Source organism: Zootoca vivipara, chromosome 3, assembly GCF_965207765.1.
Source record: "Zootoca vivipara chromosome 3, rZooViv2.hap1.1, whole genome shotgun sequence".
In the NCBI taxonomy this organism is placed as follows: Eukaryota; Metazoa; Chordata; class Lepidosauria; order Squamata; family Lacertidae; genus Zootoca; species Zootoca vivipara.
In genome coordinates, this window is record NC_142586.1 from 86,378,294 (window position 1) to 86,399,784 (window position 21,491).

Below are 21,491 nucleotides of genomic sequence, written 5' to 3' on the forward strand. Positions count from 1 at the left end.
AGAGGTGCAAAAAACAGCTCCTTTAGTATTCTTCTACAAGTCACATTGTTAAACAATAAGGTCTTTATGGTAAGAGGAATCCCAAGCAGTACTGTGAATAAGCCTGTTCAACACAAAATTCTTCATCCTTTAAGTAAATAGAAAATTGTTTAATGCATTAAAACATTAAACATTGCTTATGGCATAAAAATCGGCCTCTGTCTATAAATGCAGAATGCTTAAAAGGGATAGAAAGCACAAATATCTGATCAGAGACAGAAGGATAAAAGTAATGCTAAAGCATCATGCTGGCAGTGCAAGCTACCGTAGCCATGCATTTTTTTGTCCTGATAAAGGGCATGATTGTGGGTGCTCTTCCTACAGGGGAAAACATCTGTGAGGTCAACAGACAGTCAAGGCACTAAATTCCCTCTATATTTCACTTATTTTTACAATTTATATGCCACTTAATTACGATTAGATAGATAGACAGACATAGATATATCGAGAGAGAGAGAGACATAGACATAGAGAGATAGATAGCCTGGAAGTGTCCTTGGTTTGTTTGGAATCAGGGCCTCAATACACTTACGTTAAAGGGAAATGGAATTAAGTTTCAGTCCATCTAGTTTGATCTGTGAAAACAGCTGAGCTATCAAGGCTTGCCTTCAATGTTGACTGTGGTCTAATAGTGCCCTCTGGCGTACAGCTAATTGTCTAAAGTTCACCGCGAAGATTTTCCCATGTCAGAAGTGTAGATTTTTGAGAATTTAATTAAAAATAGCTCAAAAACTTCATTTTTTTTTCCTTTGAGATTTTCAAGAAAAGCTCAACAACTTTTGTTTCCAGATCTTCACTTGTTGAAAAATGGCAACCCTAGATTATCTAGTTTTAACTATTTTATCTGTAATCATTTTTTTCTACTGTGTCTCCCCCCCCCCCGTATTGTCATTACTGGTGTGGATTATTTATTTACATATTAAACTTATTAGTCACTTGTCAACTAACATTCAGGTAGGTAGCCGTGTTGGTCTGATATAGTTTAAATAAATAAATAATAAAAAATATAAATTGTCCAGTAGCACCTTAGAGACCAACTAAGTTTGTTCTGGGTATAAGCTTTTGTGTGCATGCGTATCTGAAGAAGTGTGTGCATGCACACGAAAGCTTATACCCAGAACAAACTTAGTTGGTCTCTAAGGTGCTATTGGACAATTTTTTTAAAAAAATTATTTACAGTATTGTCAAGTAACAGGTCTGCAGGTGACTTACAATGAAGAACATATACATAAATACCTTATAAAACAGAGTAGAATGAATGCTGCTGGGCTAATGACATTGTAGTTCTTGGAATTCTATTCTTAATGTTATAGTTACAGTGTTTTAGGGTTATTGCTGATTACTGTTGTATACATTCTAAGTATATATGCTGGAAGCCATCTTGAGAGGGGATGACCTGAAAGGTAGCCTGTAAATACTTCAAGTAAAAAACAACAGCACATTTATTACATATCAGTAGGATGGATCTACTGTATGTGATTTCCAAACTTCCTCACTCACATGTCTCCAAAAGGGAAGCTTTTGAAAGTCTTAGCAACAAGGCTCACTTCCCCCTGATTGGCTGGTGCCTTTTCTCCCTCTGGCCTAGCGCTTTTAGGGCATCCTTTGCTTTACCAGAGCGGATTGTTCAGTCCCTTGCGTTTTAATTGGCCAAGGCTTCTTGGGCCTGCGTCCTGATTGGATGTAGTGGGGGTGGCTCCTTGCCCTGGGCGATGCTGAGATCCCTTCTTACAGCAAATGAAAATGTCAGTCTGAGGAGATTTTTTGATTTGTGGCGAGAGGTTGTGATCCGGCCCGTTTTCTTTCCCCATGCAGGTTGCATATAACCTGAGGTAACTGTTGCGCTTTCCTGGTAGCTCATGTTTCCGGGTGCTACTAGCCACAAACCCTAGTTCAGTCTTTGGCTCATGGATTTTCATGAAGGGAAACGAAAGGCCTGGGCTGATCTTGTCAATCCTTTGTCTATGACAAATCTGGATACTGTAGTTCTCTTGGGAATGCCACAATTATAATGCTTCTTTTCAGGGAGCAACAGGCCGCTCTTAAGTACTTTCTGTCCCTTCACAGCATTGCTGCCTCCGTCAACCCCGCAGGAGCAGCTGCAAGGTGACAGGGATAATCTTTTATTTATAACAGCAGATAGGGCTTCTCCTCCAAACAAGCACAAGATACAAGTAGTTTCTTGTAGAGGAAATTCTGCAGTACTGTAATGCTGCTTTATAAATGGCACTGATATCCTTCGGCCAGAGGGGGAGAGCTGTGTCTAGCTCCACCCTCTGGGCCAAAGGATCCTGCTCCTGGGGGGGGGGGGAGCAAAACATATGTACCCTCAAAAAAGGAGGGCATTGCATCCACAGAAGTACTTATAGACACTGAAGGATACAAGGTAACACATTTGATATGTCCTTTATATGAAAGGATGTTTGTGGGTGGTTTTGCTTTTTAAAAAAAAAAACAGAAAATGTGACCGCTATCACTATCCTCACAGCTCCTGGCAGCCATTTTAAATATAATCATAATAATATGTGTTTGCAGGTGGCTTACATAACATGGCTTTTCCCCGACTCTCTCTCTCTCTTTTATTCCTCCCACCCCCACCCCCGCTGAAAGGTCCAAAAGGTCGAATGGAGCTGGTTCATATAAAATGGTAATGCAAATCTTGCCATATTCCCACTTCCACTCCCACAGTTCTCTGTTGGAGCACCATTAAGGGATGTTGTGCAGAAAGGGTGGAGATCTCCCTGTGAGGATTTTTATCTCCATGTGAGGCTCCGTTTATGCTGTTGACAGACACCTGTGCCTACACCACTTCATTGTTTCTATGCTTCCCAAACATTTGTTTTTGGAGGGGAAGAGGGCAACCAAGTTTTGTACTTTTCAGATAGAGGGGTGTGGTTTTTTTCCAGGGAGGAGGCAATGGTGGGGGGAAAAAACAATAATGAGTTTCCCTGATAATCCCCAGCACTGGAAACTAGTACAAGGAGTGGGACATACAGACCCCTGCTGCACACTGGCAAGGAATGTCCAGCTCCATCACACGAAATGGTATGTGAATGGGAAAAGGTTATATTTGGGCAGGAACACCTCAGTTGAGTCAGGCAAGCTGAAATTCCTCCCCTTTTGCTAGTCCTTAGGAATCTAAGGGGGAAGTGTGCAAGGTGGGGGACGACGGACGACCCACAGGAGTAATAGATTCAAATGCTATGGTTCATGTTTACCAGCTTTGCATGTCGTGAAACTGCTTTCAGGAGTCACTGTTATGTGACGTTTTTGCAGTGTGCGAATAACCAATTTAATCATTTTTCAAATGTGAATATTTAGATTCTATCCAATAAACATGGGCATTCGTTTTCACCCAATTTAAATAGACTACCCTGGTAACTCTGCCCAGGAACAGTCAGACCTTGCTCTGATCTGTCGGTCAGGGCCACTCCATTTTTATTTGCTGTGTAGGTTTGCGAAAGGGGCTGGGGCAAAGTAGAGTGAAGCAGAAAGGAGAAACGCCATAAAGAAGAGAAGGCAAATTGCCAAGTGCACAGGTTCCTGTATTCCCATACTTAACCTCACAAACTGTCATGGGTGCTGGTTGTAAGAAAATAATACTTTAAAGACATTCCCCCTATAGGTAGAAAAGGGAAGCTTGTGACGTCAAAAGGGGTGCAAGGCCTGGCTGTAAGAATGAAATACCGTAGTACCATTTACACTATCTTAGGGTTGCCATATTTCAGAAAGTAAAATTTCTGACACCCGCAAAGTTGCTGATAGCAAGTGCTTGGAAAAGTGGGGCTAATGCCTGTACAGTACTATTACATAGTATAACTTGCAGGAAGTAATATCAAAATTAATGGGAAAGAATATAAAAATCTATTAAATAAAATTTCTCATAATACCAAAAGTAAAACTGGATAAGAGAGATTAATGCCTTTCTCATGCATTATCAATTCAGCTAATACTGTAATTAATTTTTTATTTTAACAGGTAACTTCATCTAGAAAAATGAAACATAATCAGAGCTGCTGTCAGACACCTCCCAGTGTCACTGTTCGTATAAAATCAAGTGCATCCAGATCATATCAACAAAAAAAAGCTCTTATTCTTAAACGACCAAAGTTTCAAGATAGCCAGGAGACCTATGGGGGAAACAATAATAATAAGTCAAAACGGCCAAAAGGTTCACGTCTTGTAATTCAGCGTCAGGAAATGACAGCTTTCTTTAAGCTATTTGGTAGGTTCCTTTATAAATCATTTTGAAAAATGCACCAAGTATATGTGTGTAGAACAGGCTTCCTCAACCTCGGCCCTCCAAATGTTTTGAGACTACAATTCCCATCATCCCTGACCACTGGTCCTGCTAGCTAGGGATCATGGGAGTTGTAGGCCAAAAACATCTGGAGGGCCAAGGTTGAGGAAGTCTGGTGTAGAACTTCACATTCAAAAGCAGTTTTGTCCAAAATGCTTTTTTGTGAGATGGACTAGTCATTTCGTCATGACTAATCTGAAATTAGCCTATAACCTACAAGCGGTATATGGGAGCTTAAAACTGTATCTCACTGAGTCATACTCAAGGCTGACTTCACTACATCATGAAGGGCATCATGAGATACTGGCATGCATAATGTACTATAAACCAGACTATTGGGTAGTATCCAGTACTGATTGCCTACAGATGTCTTTGTAGATGGAAGAAAAAGTCAGTGTAATGATGAGGGAGAGAATTTTTGGCACACACTTGTACCCCTTGCTCTGCAGAATGACCCCCTTCTAAATCTGCTCCAGAATGTTGGGGCACCCTTCAGAGAACATTTAGGGGGAGTCTAGGGCACAGCAGGGGAGGGTGAGAATGGAGATAGTGCTTCTATTGAATCTGTTAATTTAATATGCCTCCAGATGGGGTCTTAATATTGTAGTAACACAGATGAGTCATTGCATTAAAAAAAAAACTTACTGGATTCCCCCCAGAAAAGTACAGTAAATGTAGACTAAAGGTGTGGGACAGGGAATATGTGCTGACATGTTGCTACGATGTAAAAAAATTGCATGCATGAGGATTACCCATCACACAATAAACTCCCATCTGAAAGCAGCCTGGTCAGAATAACCTCTGCGCTCAAATGTTCTTGCAAGTAATTCTCTAGGTGAGAAACAGTTCTGCTTCCATTTGCCTGGAAGGGGAAGAGCAAATTATTTTAATTTGTTAAAAGGATTGTCTTGAGTTAATGCTTCTTGAGCTTTGCAAATAATTGTATATGTCACAGCTGGCTTATTTTACAGATGATGACTTAATTCAAGATTTCTTGTGGATGGATTGTTGCTGTAAAATTTCAGACAAGGTAAAACTGGGTGTTGTCTTGAAAGTCTGTGAAACTTTAAGGGTGAGAAAATGGAGGATTTTGTTTCAATTACAGGCCCACGCATTTGGGGTTGTATTCAGTCTTGTGCTCAGCAGATCATTCCCTCAGCATAATTTCTTCCTGTGCAATGGAATGGCCTCCCTCTCTCCTCCCTTCACATGCTCTCTAATTTGTTCTGGGAGTTCCTCCAATCCTCCAGAGACCAGAGCAGATTTGTGGATGGCATAGGGCACATGCAGAAGAGAAGGGGGAATCATTGAATACTACCCATTGTGGCCCTCTGAACTGTACATATCTTACAAATGCAAATATAAGTCCCTGTTTTTCCAGTCTGAGGCAGCCAAAATTAGAAGCTCTGGAGGCTGGGTTCCAGTTCACATATAATATGCAGGCTGTCCTTTGAAACATTTGTTTCAGATTAAACTCATGTTCCATTTATCTTAATACCTATGTTGATGTTTTAAACAACATGATTCGCTTAAAGCTCTTTTGATTAAATAAAATTGTTTACTAGGAAGTTCCCAATGAATTCAGTGGAACCAGCTTCCTAGATGAGCAAGGCATTTTTAAAAACTCTGCTTGCAAAAATGTTTGATCACACTTAATCTGCTGAGACTGTGAACTTCATGAATCTCTGCTGTTTTTCTGGTCAGATATATGGAATACAAGATGTACTAGAAAATGTTTTTGGAGGTATGACCTATTTCCCCCTTGTTAAGAAATAGGTCTTTGTTAAGAAGCCATTCACAGACCTTGGCTCCCCATTCTGCCTCTTTGGCAGAGGATACAACTACCAGTATATATTTTCTACTAGTTGTTATGCTCACAATCCCACTTTCACTGCACATTAATATATTGCAGCTAAAATATGAGGACCATACTGTTAATGCCAGATTCAATTAATGAAAATGAAGTATATGCTTTTCCCTATTGATGAAAATATTTTTTAGGGAAATGTTTAGTCATTTTAAGAAATAATAATAATAGCCAGAAATTGATATTTACCTTTTCCAACAGTACCTTTTGGCAATGACTTTTGTTTATTTCAAGCGGGCTGGCTACAGTATAAATGAACACACCAGGCTAAATTTCTTTGTAGCTCTGTAAGTATTTTTCAAATATTATGATTACAATTAAAATGTGTTAGAGTTTTCTTAAGTGTTTATTATTTGAGATAACAGTGAAGTTAGAAATAAACCTTGCTGCACCATCTATTTTATTTAGGATGGGGTCTTGAAGGCTTATAGCATGTTGGAGATTAATATACAGGTGCCAAGACGTTAAATTACCCGTTGAACCTAGTTTATTAGTTGTTAAACTGTCATTGATTTCTGCAGAAGACTTTGACTCCCAAAGCATCCTCCTTATTTGAAAAGTCGCCCCCCCCCAATAAAGGCTGCTGAAGGAGAAAAGCCCACCACAGCACAAAGCCTTCTTAAGAATCATTTGGTAACATTTGTCCAAACTAAATTACTTTCAGCACTTTGGAATGTATATAAATTCCAAAGAAAAGGAGGAGGGAGAAGACTTAGCAGTATATATATGAGATCAAAACCATATTTAAGTGAGTCATAGTCCTCATCATTGTAGGTACCTGGCAAATACAGTTGAAGAAGATGATGAAGAGTCAAAATATGAGATATTCCCATGGGCTTTAGGGAAATCCTGGAGAAAGCTTTTCCCCGATTTCTTAATTCGAAGGGATGAACTCTGGAGCAAGATGGATTATAGGGCTATTGTAAGCAGACGCTGCTGTGAGGAGGTAAGGCGGGTATATTTTATATGCATCAAGAAAGAGCAAATGAATTTTAATAGGCAGATTCTGTTTTGTAACAAGCCTCTTTCTGTTTCTTCACCAAGCTATATAAAGGAACTGTTTGCAAATATTATCCACCCAGTTATAATGAGTGGCTCAATTTAACTGCTGTTTGATACTTTGCTTTCAAAACATTCCAACAAATTATTTACCTTCAACAAAGGGGGTTCCCTTATCAGAAATCATGACATTAGAAATTATTGGAAAATATGAAACCATTCAGAGAGAATGTTTACACTGGTAAATTAAACAGAAAAAATACATTAAAATTGACCAAGTCTGTAGTTGTATTCACACTTATTTGGGAATAAGCACCTTTAGAATCAGCGAACTTACTTTTGGCTAACTATGCAAAGTGCAATAAAGCAGTTATTAAACAGCATACTTTGCTTTTATTACTAATGTGAATTGAGGATATAGTCAGACCATTAGTGAGGAAATGCTAATGCTGTTTTTCTTCCCGAAAAAGACCTTTATGGTACCATACAGCCAGCTTTCCCATTAATGGATTACCATCAAACTCAGGTGAAAAGGGTTGCTACTTAGTAGAATACTGTAATCAGGATTGTGGATAAAAAAATTGGTTTGGGGCAGGGCAATGGTAAACCCATTTACAAAAAAAATCTCCCTGATTTTTACTCAGTAAAATGGGAGAAAATTAAAATATAACCATAGAATGGAGAGGTTCATAGTACCAATGGAGGTAATTGCAATGCATCAGATCCCCTACAAAGAAAAGTAACTATATTTGGGGTTCTCTGTGAATTTCCCAGAGATACCTAGCTGGCCAGTGTGGGAAACAGGATGCTAGACCAAATAGGCCTTTGATCAACAGCCCTGTTCTTTTGCCTGTCTGCTTTACCCATCATAAAACTAATTTCACCACTAAGAAATTGGCCTAGTACAGATACAATGGAAAACTGTAGTTTGTTCTTAGAATAATGGGTCTTGGATTCACATGCCCCCCCCAACCTCTTTATATGTGAAGAGATTCAAATTTACTGGTTTTAAACCCGTGTTTCACAAGTTTGGACGAAAAATTAAAAGAAGTTTAAATGAACAAGGGATAGAAGCTTTAAATCTTCTTCCTTCATGCATAAACCCGAAGCCATAGGCTTAGAAGCTTTACTATCTCAAATGAGATTTTCTGTTACAGAATAGTTCACTGGTTTTTGGGATGTAAAGTTGTACAGTAGTCTGCTTTCCCCACAATTCAAGACAGGAGCTGTGTTTCATTTTCATAGAAGTTCAATGGTGAACCAAATGTGCATGTAAAAATACTAATGTATTAGTATTATCTATCAAGTGTTACATTACTGTATTTATCAAGTCACATATTGTTTATACATGTATTAAAATAGATAATAAAAATTTGAAAAAAGAAACATCTTTAATTATGTGTAACTTATTAAATCTTTTGTGTACCTGAATAGCTGTATTAGTAACTGAAAAAATGTGTTTTTGTTCAAAGCTAGGCCTAATTAACATTCCCAGAAGTGGGAAAGTGGTTTCTTCAGGATCTTAAAAAGTAGTCCAATAAATAACAGCTCATTCCTGTTCCCTGCTCTGTAACTGTTTCACTAGCAATTAAGAAAGCAAACAACACCGACTAATGATCCTTTGTGTTTTTTATGCATTATTTGCTTGTTTGTTCTGATAACAGCTCCATTTCAGTTTTTTGGTTTTTTTAAACATAGGTAATGGCTATAGCTTCGACACATTATATATGGCAGCGGGAGCGTTCTATTCATCATAGTGGAGCTACAAGAAACAATAGCAGAGATGGAGTACAGTTTCCTCGAGGACCTAATGCCACACCTACAGACTGTTTGCTTTGTGGGAAAAAGACAAGATATATACGGCTGGGATTATCCTCCTCTTCCTCCAATGGCACACTGGAAATGATGGAACAACATATACCTCAGGGATTGCAGGACTCTCTTCCAGCTGATAAAATACCTGAGCCATCTCTGCACTGTTATTCACAAGGTAAGGTATGGTATGGTAAATGCTGAAGTAATTTTTTTATGCTACCTTCACAGCCCAACCCTAGCTACCGGTATGTCACTCAGAAGTCAGTACCCTTGATTTAACTTGCTTAGGTATACTCGATATTCTCAGCAATGTCATTGCTATTGGTGTATAGGTTGAATCTACATCCTTTAAGCCTCGTAGGTGGGTCATAGTTACTTACAGCCTCCTTGAAGGAGAAAAACCATTGTCTTAGTGTGTGTATAAATCACAATTCTGGGCAGAAGCTTTTGCTCACACCTGCATCCTTTGGTGCTGGTGTTCGCATTCCAGCTTTTTCCTGGATGGAGGCTTCTCTCTGTCCCTGGTCCTTATGATTCTTCTATCTCTCCTTCTCAGTCATTTATAGAATGCTTCTTTTCCCTTCTAAATTGTGAATTTGGTTAATGATAGCTTTTTGTAAAATGAACTAGAAGAAAAATCTAAGCCTAGCTACTTTATAGCCCCTTCTCAAAGCCACTCAACTCAGTTTTCCAGCAAATTACATCAAATATGAGCCGAGTTTTGTAAGTTCAATTAAAAGCGAAACTGATTCTCCTACAAACGGTAGTGCTGGGAATGTGAAAAGAAATGTGAAAAGCATGTTTTTTTCTGGATATACTTTTTTTAAAATAAAAAAAATGATGAACACTGTCCCTGGAACCTAACTGCATGGTAAGATATGTAGTACATGGAGTAATCAAGCAGTGTCTATCAAAAGTGATCAACTTTTTGCTTTAAAGCGATCCCCTCTAGTAAGACAGCAATTTTACACTCCTCTTCATTGACTTCTTGGTGACTCCTTTAATTCAGATTTATGTTTATAGTGCTAAACAAATGTAGGGTGACACCTTCTGTTGTTAGTATAAAAGCACTGCTGTAAGAGGATCCTGATTTGTCAGTTCTTTATGTACAAATGATGGGATGAACTCAGCAGTTGGCAATGAAGTAGCATCTGTCACTCATAGTGAGTATGTGGGGCAATACAGCAGAGTTACTAAGTAAGGATTCAACTACCCAGCTGTAGGGAAGAACAACAGATGGCTCCTGAAAAAGCATAGCATTTCATTGGCAAGCCATTTTACAACCTTTTCTTTGTTTATAGATGGAGAACAGATATTTTTCATCCTACATTAATTATCCATTGCTCCTATAAGTGTAACCCATCCTATAGAACACAATAAGCATGTCACATTACCTGGGACAAACTGCAGTGTAATCCCCATATTCAATTTGAATTTCTTCCTTAATTTTTCATAGATTGCAAACATCTATCCAACAAAGGAAGAAAAAGTAGCTGCACATGTCAAGATAAAGCCATGGCCTGGTTTACTGGAAATGAAGAATAAAAAAAACCACATTTCAGCCAACAACTTTAGAAATTATCAGGAAGCACAATTAATTGTCTGAAGGAAATACATCTCACAATATATGTTTTATTCTTTTAAGTTTTATATTTCACTGAAACTTTTAGTATCAAAAATATTGTCAACATAAATCAAAGTTGTGGATTCCTAAATTGCATAAACAACAATGATATAATTTACAATTTTAATCCTGGTGAAGTGCAATCTTCAAATTAGCATATACCATTCCAAGTAGTATTTGGATATGCCGGGTTAAATTTCCGCAGCTTGACAAGAAACGCTAGTTTGGAAGGAAAATAAAACATCAGCATTAGTCATACAACACATAAGTAGTCTGAAAGCATAAGTATTTATTCATTAATTCCATTTTAATAGTAGTAATAAATGTATATCGTATAAAATATTTGCCAAGCCATTCTCACCTGTGTGCCCCACTTGCCAAGGGTAAGGTCTAGCAATATATGGTGGTTTTGTCTCATCAGATACGAGACCTGTTAAAATAAAATTTAGAAAACTGTTCCGCAACACTCTTAATTCTAATTTCTGCTTTAAATAATTCTACCTCAGGACATTCTTTTCCACGTTGAACCCATATGTTGTTTCTCTCCCTCCCACTTCTGGAAAACCCCTTCTCGCTTTCTTTTCTCTAGATAGATCTTTGCTCTCTCATATGTCCTCATTCCTCAAAGACAATAGTGGTAAAGGGACTAGAAAGGTAGGCTAGAAATCTCTATGGAAAATATTCAGTTGTGCCCGTTCACGAGTGAAACAGATTTCTACTCTCCTCCCTTCTGCAGCCCCCCAGATATGCTCCAGAGATCTGGGTGATTCCCTGGAGCAGATTTGGGGGGCCCATATAGGCTGCAGGACAGAGGAGAGGAAGGGAAATTTCACTTGCTCAACACTAAATATCACCATCATGAAGAAGAATCCAATACCAGGCCCTTATGGACAAAAGTACAGTAGCAGATTGCGTGCCCAGCAACAGTCTGCTAGTGGTCAGCTCAGGCTGCATTTTACATGAAGGTTCACATCTCGACACAGCATGTGGGACTGCAACATTCTCGTGACTGCCACAAAACAAGATCTAAATAGAACTTGTTCCATACCATCATCTTCTTTGTTCTGTTCAGCAGGAATCTCCTCATTTTCATCATGGCAAGGTGATTCATTGTTCATGTTCTGCTTGGAGTTAATATTGTGGAAAATGCCACCAATTTTCCATGAAGCTGGGAGGACTATCCAATCTCTGTGTGTCACCTCAACTATCCTTTCACAAAAAAGGTTTATCTTGCTGGTCCGGATGGCTTCCACCAGATCAATAACCTGGGTGATACTCGTAGAAGAATTCAAATAATATTTATTGCCAGTGAATAAATCTACAGACATGCATATAATAATAATAATATTAATAATAATAATAATAATTTATTATTTATACCCCGCCCATCTGGCTGGGTTTCCCCAGCCACTCTGGGCGGCTTCCAACAGAAAAATGAAATAAAATAATCTATTAAACATTAAAAGCCTCCCTAAACAGGGCTGCCTTCAGATGTCTTCTAAAAATCTGGTAGCTGTTTTTCTCTTTGACATCTGATGGGAGGGCGTTCCACAGGGCGGGCGCCACTACCGAGAAGGCCCTCTGCCTGGTTCCCTGCAACTTGGCTTCTCGCAACAAGGGAACCGCCAGAAGGCCCTTGGTGTCTGGGCAGAACGATGGGGGTGGAGACGCTCCTTCAGGTATACTGGACCGAGGCCATTTAGGGCTTTAAAGGTCAGCACCAACACTTTGAACTGTGCTCGGAAACGTACTGGGAGCTAATGTAGATCTTTCAAGACCGGTGTTATATGGTCTCGGCGGCCGCTCCCAGTCACCAGTCTTGCTGCCGCATTCTGGATTAGTTGTAGTTTTCGGGTCACCTTCAAAGGTAGCCCCACGTAGAGCTCATTGCAGTAGTCCAAGTGGGAGATAACTAGAGCATGCACCACTCTGGCGAGACAGTCTGCAGGCAGGTAGGGTCTCAGCCTGCATACCAGATGGAGCTGATAGACAGCTGGCCCTGGACACGGAGTTGACCTGTGCCTCCATGGACAGCTGTGAGTCCAGAATGACTCCCAGGCTGCGCACCTGGTCCTTCAGGGGCACAGTTACCCCATTCAGGCCCAGGGAGTTTGTACTGTAAACCTATCCTATGCCTATTTACTCAGAGGTTAGTCCTACTTCCAAGTAAGTGTGCACAGGACTGCAGTATTTCACTTGGTTAAAGAGCCATATTTAAATTTTTACTAAACTAGCTCTCTTGCCTGAACTACAAAAAGCAACGAGACTATAAAACATGACAGCCATCAGTTATCACTTATTAGGAGCTAGGAAACACTGATGATGTAACTGACTAGCCCCGATGCTATCTAAACATTAATATTTTGCCTTTCCCCTTCAGCTTAGAAGCACACAAGGCAGCATATCAAAAGTCTATTACAATAACATTTATACTAAAACCAGATCAGATGCAATGATCTCAGTCAAAACAACTTTAAGAAAGAGCCTTAGATCTGTATTTTCCCTTCTTGGGTGCCCAGCTTAGAGGAATATATTGCAGTTTGTTAAGTCATAGTTTCCCCAGTTTGGATGCCACAGGATGCTGTTTTAATAAACTACATTCTTTTCATTGAAGCTTGATATGCAAAGGGGGGTAGGAAAAGGAGGGAGGACGAGGAGGAAGGTTCAGTCTCAGTCCACTATAAATAACAGTATATTGGACCAAGATAATTGTGTCAGTCAGTTATTACAGTGTTTTGGAAATCTGCAGGTAGGATAAATGTACTTTATAATAATCTTTAAGACCATTTATAAATAAACTGCATGAAGCTATCACTCAATGTAGCAGAAAGGAGCATGTAAATAGGCAGGATCAATACTTACTTTGCAAGGTATACTGCACAAACGCCCCCCATTTTAAGATTTGGAATAACCACAGATAAAACGTTCTCGGGCTCAAGCATATCCAAAGCTATCTATGGAAGAAACATACATTTTTAAAAAACTTTAAAGGAGAATATAAAGGATGTGTTTTCTGTGCAAATCTATGAGAATATTAGAATATTAATTTGGATAAATTATATTAAAAGATGAAAAGAAAGTGATCAAGGTAATGGAAAAGTCATGGTGAGTTGCAATAATACAAAACAGCATCACCATTAATACTAACAGTAACAATAGTATTATTTTTATTTGCCTTCCAGCAAACACTGAAATCTCAATATATTTTCTCTGTACTCACTAGAAGTAACTGCCCTCCCACCACCACCACCAAAAAACACAGCTAAAAACTGAAGCAGAAATGATCAGGATTTCAATAAAAAAACCCCACAAGTTTCTTTCTAATGGAGAACTATGGGCAGCACAGAAGGCTCGTTGTACTCACTGTTTCAAAGAATGAATTAGGTTGGAGAACAGAACTTACTCTGTTTTTAAAAACTTTAAAGGAGAATATAAAAGATGTGTTTTATGTGCAAATCTATGAGGATATTAGACCAGCAGTAACACCACTGCTGAATAAAGTTTGAATCTAGTGTAACTTTATACTAACTTAAACCGGCTTCCTTTACATCAGCTTTTTGCTCCCTAAATATACCACTACTAAGTACTTGCTGTCTAGCTTTGAAAAAAGATCAATCCATTTTTCTCATCTCTCTCTTTTCTCAGGGGGAGATGTGATGTGATAATTCCAGAAACAGGGTGCCCGTTTTGTTTCTTGATTGTTGTTTTTTTAAAGATACTTACTGCATCAAATGTTATATTTTTCAAAGCCTCAGCTGCTGTTAAAATGTCTTCATTAATGAAATCCACATTATCTGGCCACTCTAAAGGATGACTTATTTTCCATGCATCACACCACCTCTTAAAATTCTTTTTCGCCACTCTGTAATGGTCTTTCCGGACTTCATAACTTACAACACGTCCTTGTGGCCCAGCTGAAAACAAATAAAATAGAACCAAAATTAGTTACTGCTCTCTTCATTTCTGCAGTTGAATAAATGACACAGGAAATGAAACACTAGCCTACCAGATATGATAACTTATTTCCTAATATTACCACCACTCAGAGCATAATGGCTAACAGGGCTATAAGCTTACATGGCAGTAGGGCATTATTATTATTATTTATTAACATTTCTATACTGCCTTTGATCCAAGGATCACAGCGCAGTTTACAATATAAAATTGCAATACTATTATGGCACTCACCTCCTAGAGTCATTGCTTATCCCCCACTGGCTGTTTTCAGGAGCTACCAAATTTTAAGCTGTAGCATACAGCATTGCAATGTGCTTTAGCGGAAGGGCCATAGCTCAGTGGTGGAGCATCTGCTTTGCACGCAGAAGTTCCTGGATTCTATCCCTGGCATCTCCAGTTAGGGCTGAGAAACACTCCTGCCTGAAACTCGCAAGGCCTGCTGCCAATCAGTGCAGACAATACTGAGCTTATATGGCCCAAGGGTCTGACTTGGTATAAGGCAAATTCCTATACACCTGCCGAGAAGGAAGAGACTTGTGGCGGCAGCAAGTAACAGAGTGGGACAGAGGCAGCAGTTTGTGGAAGAATGACTCGTGGTTTCAGTTGTTTCTACACAAATACACAGAGGATGGGAAACAAGCAAGAAGAAGTTGAGCTCTTAATACAGGATGGCAAATATGACCTAATAGACATTACTGTGGATATCTGCTATAGGTCTCCAAGCCAGACTGAGGAATTGGATGTCTTCACCTGAAAGGAAAGCAGTGCTCAACCTGGCGATAACAGAATAAACAATGCAAGGAAGGAACTGCAGTTCAAGATAGGAGATTGTATTGGTCACAGAAGTATGTCTGCACATTTATGCAATTACTTTGTAATAACAGTTAGGTATAGTTACCAGAGTGCTGGTCCTGGCCTGGAACAGGAAGGCCCATGATTAAATCTACAAGCAGCTGTGATGCTGACTGGGCAACCTAAGGCTAGTCTAAAGTTATTCCTGGTGCCCATTGTGAGCGGAATAGTGTTTGTATGAGGTATGTTTTTTACATTGCAATGTCGAAGCAAAATTCCAAGTATGCTTGGTACTTGGCCAATAAATTATTCCTTATGTTTTTGGATTACAACTCCCATCAGCCCCAATCAGCATGGTCAGTGATGACCGGGACTTGCAGTCCAACAACATCAGGAAGGTAGCACATTGACTCCCTTGAGCTAATCACTCACTTAGTCCAATGCACTTTCCTGAGTTTTTGTGGTTTTAAAAAATGGCATAGCCCCATGTTTGAGACCTCCAGGTATAGGGCAGTATATAAATTCAATTAATAATAATAATGTACAGCACCTTGCATTTCTTAGTGAAAGGCAGGATGTAATTTTAAAGGAGGGGACGGTACACCAAGACTTGATTCTCACATTTAGTCTCCAGTGTTAGAATCAGCTCAAGGTGCCCAAAGAGGCTCTGTGATGAAATGAGAGTTCTGCCATTTTCTGGAAAGCAGCTAAAGTTCCCAGCACATAGGATTGAATTTGAATAAATTAGAGTAATTCAGGGCATGATAATGACAAGAGGGAGGGACAATGATAGAGCACATTTTGCATACAGAAGGTTTGAGTTTAAACCCTAAGCATACCAATTAAAAGCGACATACTGTATAGCATAAGATGAGGAACCCTGGAAAGCCACTGCCAGTCAGAGTAAGCAATATTGGGCTAGGCAGGCAAGCAATCTGACCCGATACAAGACAGGTTCCTGTGTTCTTAAAATGTGTGGGAGAGCTAAGATTCTGTCAACAGACAATATTTTACCTGCTCGTGATAGAAATAGACTCATACCACCAGACCCAGAACCCGCTTCCAGCACTGTGTCGCCTTGACTGACGTCCATTAGCAGCAGCATTGCATTAATATCCTACATGTTAAAAGAGGAAAGAACATACATGTTTAGCTCCGCCCTTGTGCTCTATAGCAAATTTGTGCTTTGTAAGCAAATTTATAACTGCTGGCTACGACTTCTGGGGAAATAAGAATACAGTGGTGCGTCTCTAGACGAATGCCCTGCTAGACGAAAATTCCGCTTAACGAAAGGATTTTCTGATCGGAGGTTGCCTCGCTATACGACGAGATTTTCTATGGCCACTGCTTCGTCCTGCGAAGCGTGGCCATAAAAACCTCTGATCAGAAAATCAGGGCATTCATCTAGCGAAAGGGGAACCAGCTACAGCAAGGGAAGAAGGCAAAGGAAGCTCAGCTGAGAGGCGCTGACAGCTGTCACCGCCTCTCAGCTGATCTCCCTTTGCCTTCTTTCCCTGCTGCAGCTGGTTCCCCTTTGTGTTCCGCCGGCACTGAACGCAACTTCGGAGGTCTCCGAAGTTGCATTCAGTGCCGGGGGAGGCAGGCAAGACGCGGCGGCGGGGGAACGTCCCCCCGCCGCCGCGTCTTGCCGCGCACAGCCGGCATGGAGCGTGGTTTCAGAAACCTCCGAAGCCGCGCTCCATGTCGGGGGAGGCAGGCAAGGCCACCGTGTCTTGCCGCGCACAGCCGGCATGGAGTGCGGTTTCGGACACCTCTGAAGCCGCACTCCATGTCGGGGGAGGCAGGCCCCTACGATCCCCACTGTGTGACAGGCAGGATGGGGGGGGGGACGCAAGAAAAATTCTGCGTTCCCCCCACATCCCATCCGACACACAGCGGGGATCGTAGGGGCTTCTCAAGCGCCCTACGATACCCGCTGTGTGACAAGCGGGATGCGGGGGAAACACAGGATTTTTCCTGCGTCCCCCCCCACATCCCGTCCGACACACAGTGGGGATCGTAGGGGCTTGAGAAGCCCCTACGATCCCCGCTGTGTGACAGGCGGGATTCCCCGCTGTGTCGGGCTTGCCCGGGCGCTTCAGCTTGGGGAAGCAGGCAGGGAGATGGCAACAGCCCGGGAAGCTGCGGGCTGTTGCCATCTCCCTGCCTGCTTCCCTGAGCCGTAGCGCATCGGGGGACAGAGCCGAAGATCGGCGGGCGCCGTTTGCTGGGGTTGACAAGCCCCGCAAGCAGCGCCTGCTGATCTTCGTGTGACAGGCAGTGGGGAAGGCAGGCAGGCAGGGGAGCAAGCGCCTGCCTGCCTGCCTTCCCTGCCGCCAGTCCCCCGGAGCCCATAGGAACGCATTGATTAAGTTTCAATGCATTCCTATGGAAAACCGGGACTCGCTAGACGAAAATTTCGTTTCACGAATTGACCCGTGGAACGAATTAATTTCGTCTAGCGAGGCACCACTGTACTATTTAGCACTTATATACCATTTTACAGTGTTCAAATTGTTTCACTTATATATCTTAGTAAACCTTTCAAACAGTGGGGCTATTAGGTAATTTTAGATTCTGAACCTAATGGCGGTGGTGACTTAAGATAGGAAATCTCTAGATTTACTGCCCCAAAACCAGGGGAGGGCAATCAGTGCTTCGGGTTTCTCTCTCTCTCACTGGCCTTTGTTCTGGGACCTGCCATCTGACCTGAAACCCCATTCATCACTTAGATTTTGCAACTACAGTACTGTACTGTACTAGTAACCTTAATTCCGGGAGCCATCGGAGAAAAGTGGTGCAAGCCATCATCAGGTTCCCCCTTAGGCGCCTCCATCGCCATTGCTGGATCAACCCGGCTGTCCCTGGAATTACAACTCCCGCCATCCCTGCCCATTGGCCACGTTGACTGAGGTTGATGGGAGCGGGAGTCCAACGACAGCTTGGGGGCGGCGGCAAAGCTCTCCCACCTTGGGATACGAGATGGTGGGTCCTCTCTCCATCAGCAACACAAACTCTTCCAGCGAAGGCCTCCGAATCAGAAACGTGTGGCCCGTGGACGTCCGGAACATCTGCCCGGGGAGCTTGCCCACGATGTCGGCGTACTTCACCGCCCCCCAGGTGCTCGTCAGCACTCCGGCGGCGGCGAGTTTACACAGTTTCTTGAACTCTGTGTCGCGCCTCCGGCGGCACTCCACTAGGAACAGATCCCCGACCTGGAAGGGCGCGTTTTTGGAAGGCGCGTCCCGGAGCTCCTCGGAGGGAGAGTCCCGATCCCGCTGGGGTTCCTCCTGGGGAAGGACATCGGCGAAAGGAGGGGAGGAGGATTCCTCCGCAACGTGCGGGGAAAGGTGCTCCCCGTGCACCAGCTGGCTCAGCCTCTCCGAGGGAGAGAGCGACCTATGCCACGCGCGCCTCCGAGCGGCCGCCGGCCGCGGAGCCACAGCAGAACCGGCCGGCGGTCCCTCGGGCTCGTCCCGTCCATCCTTGTCCCCAGCGGAGGTAGAAAGCGCTCTGCGGCTCGAGCCTAGGGAGCCGTTCCCCGCGCGCAACAGCGGCGCCCCTTGCAGCTCCCTCGGGTGGGCGCTACAGGTCTCTGGAGCGACACCCTGGAAGCCCAGCGTGTCCCTCGAGGGCGGCCGCGGCTGCTGCCGTCTCGCCTTGCCCGCGAGAGCAGCCCGACTCTCCCAGCTCAAAGCGCGCAGCTCCAGCAGGCTCCCGAGGCGCCAGCACCTCATCGTCACTTTTATAAACGGCTGCCTCTTCCTGGGCAAGGTGCCCCGCGGACCCTCTCCTCCTCTAGTTCTCTCCGACGGCCACCGCAGGGTTTGCAGCGCCCGGGCCGGACGGCGGCTTGTATCGCTACGCACCGCGGGGCATGAGCCACCGTGGATCCTGCGGACGTCGGTGAAAGTGCGGATGGATGGCTTCAAGTAGGAGACTTGCAGGCATCCGGACAGAACCGCTCAAGGAGGTGTCAAAGGGAAGGGGAAAGCAAACGGAACTCCGCGCGGCTCCCACCTCCGGTTCTGATTAGACTCCTAGAGGGGCGGGGCCAGAGAGCGGAAACGCGTATTGTGAAACGAAGCAGGCTGGGTTACAGTAAATAATTGTGCCCCCCCCCCTTTAAAAAGAAAAACTCAAGAGGCGCACTACTGGGTTTCTGTGATAGGGAAGGCTGTACCTGTTCTTCTTTTTAAATGGAGAAAACAGTGCTAGCAACCCCCCGCAGCAAACAGAAGCCTGTAAATGGCACTCTTGCAGTCTTCCAAATCGAGGCAGCTCGAGCGGCCACAGGTTCAGCAGGCTCATTCCTGCATCTTCGTTGATTTCTGCCTTTCGTAGGCATTTAAACAAAGCTGCTGTATCAGGAAAACAAAAAGTCATGGTCGTCTGGCTTCTTTTGTACTTGCTCATTTATTGAATGTATACCCCAGCCCAGCTTCCTCTCCAAGAAATTGAAGAGAGCCTTTAAACCCGCCCGCTGTGTTCATAAGTGCACATATTTTAATTATTCAGTTTGGATATTACTCTTTATATTTTTATACCCCTCATGCCCCGTAAATGGAGGATTTTATCTGCTGCAAATGGAAGCGGACGTTTTACTATAGGTCAATGAGACTGTAGTCCCTTAGGGGAGAGGGAGCGCAAGCGTGACGTCTATGCCGTGCGCCGATCTAGCGCCACATGGCTGCCCACATGTCTCCCAGCGTCTGCAGCCTTCAGCGTTCCTGTGGATGCTCAGAATACCTACTTATTAGGTGTAGCATGATAGAATTATAAATTTCTAATGAATGGGGCGGGGAGTCTGTACGGTTGTCATCTGAGCAAAGAAGCTTTGCTTAATTAAATGCACAAGTGTCAATCGAGTACGTAATCATTTACGGCAGCGAGCCTATGCACACTTATTTGGACACTTATCCGGATCAGTGAGACTTCGGAGTTAATGTCTGGATTGCACTGTAAATCTCGATCAACTGACATACAGCTAAATCAATACTTCTAAAGGGGAAAGAGCAGTTCAAAGAGACAACTAGGAGTGTCGTTACTGAGATGGTGCAATGCTTGCAATATTTTTGAGATGGTGCAATGCTTGCAGATTATTGAATTAAAATACATTAAAAGTAAAAAAAAAGTTTTTCGGTCAACTACATACTCCAGCTCAAAAATCAATGGGGATAATATTTTATATGGGGAGCAACATTTTCTGTGTTTTGTTTCTTTTTTGTTCTTCTAAATAATTAACTTTTTTTAGTGGTATGGTGTACCAATCTATTCTTAATAATGGGAGAGTTAATTGAGTGGAGGATAGGAGTCAGAAACAGGCAGCAGCCAAGTGGAGACAACCTTCCTTCATCTGACATGAGTCCCGCAGTTTGAGTCCTTCAACATAGCTTACTGGCCATACAGCAGCTGCTCCTTTTGTTGTCCCACATTGAGGTAATACAAAATTACCTCATACAAAATATGATACAAAATATAATACAAAAGCCACATGAAACACTGTAAAAGAGTTGGTTTAGATAAACTGGAGCATTCAGAGCAAATATAAGTGGAGAATACACCTCTGAGATGAAAAATGTGTAAAATTAAATGCAAAACGGGCTTTAGCAAGGCTTTAAAAAGCACAGATAAGAGCAAATCACAAGCAAAGCCTGGTTGTAAAGCTATCTTAATTTCAAATAACCTGTTCAAATACTGTATGTGATTGGTAGGCCTACCCGTTAGACATTAAAAATTCCACCCATATAGTTACAGGGGAACGGAGTATCTTTAGTTTGGAGCACAGCATTTCTTCGTTTTGGAGGTGTAATTCCATTTTAAGCCTGAATGTGGGGTGTGTGTGTGGGGGGGAATGCTTCAGTGAACATGCTAGTCATTTTAGTGTTCAGAATTTAAAATCTGTTTGTAGCAACCAAATCAGATAGCTGGGCAGGGCCCGCCATGAACAGGTAAAGTTCTCTGCAGCAGAACCTTTGTCCCCTATTTCAGAACATAGCCACTTCACATGTGATTAATGTTTATCATACTCGTGCGAAGAAGATAAAAGGAGAGGTTTTTTCTCCGTCACTCTGAGCTCCTTAGAGCAGTGGTTCCCA

The 21,491-nt window shown here is 42.3% G+C and overlaps 2 protein-coding genes across 2 annotated transcripts; one reads left to right on the forward strand and one right to left on the reverse strand.

The window, feature by feature from the left end:
• The first annotated feature begins 3,928 nt into the window (after nt 1-3,928).
• SPDYA (speedy/RINGO cell cycle regulator family member A) lies at nt 3,929-11,115 on the forward strand. Its single transcript, XM_088666609.1, has 6 exons — nt 3,929-4,264; nt 5,311-5,369; nt 6,408-6,493; nt 6,981-7,152; nt 8,904-9,195; nt 10,477-11,115. The coding sequence occupies exons 1-6, from the start codon at nt 4,036-4,038 to the stop codon at nt 10,563-10,565; spliced, it is 927 nt and encodes a 308-aa protein (XP_088522735.1). The 5' UTR covers nt 3,929-4,035; the 3' UTR covers nt 10,566-11,115.
• Nucleotides 10,633-20,419, reverse strand: TRMT61B (tRNA methyltransferase 61B). The gene is made up of 7 exons (XM_035111496.3): nt 18,363-20,419; nt 16,408-16,510; nt 14,368-14,558; nt 13,507-13,598; nt 11,693-11,919; nt 11,006-11,074; nt 10,633-10,863 (listed from the first exon to the last, which is right to left on the reverse strand). Exons 1-7 carry the CDS (start codon nt 19,128-19,130, stop codon nt 10,796-10,798), a joined length of 1,518 nt encoding a protein of 505 aa, XP_034967387.1. The 5' UTR covers nt 19,131-20,419; the 3' UTR covers nt 10,633-10,795.
• Between the last annotated feature and the right edge of the window lie 1,072 nt (nt 20,420-21,491).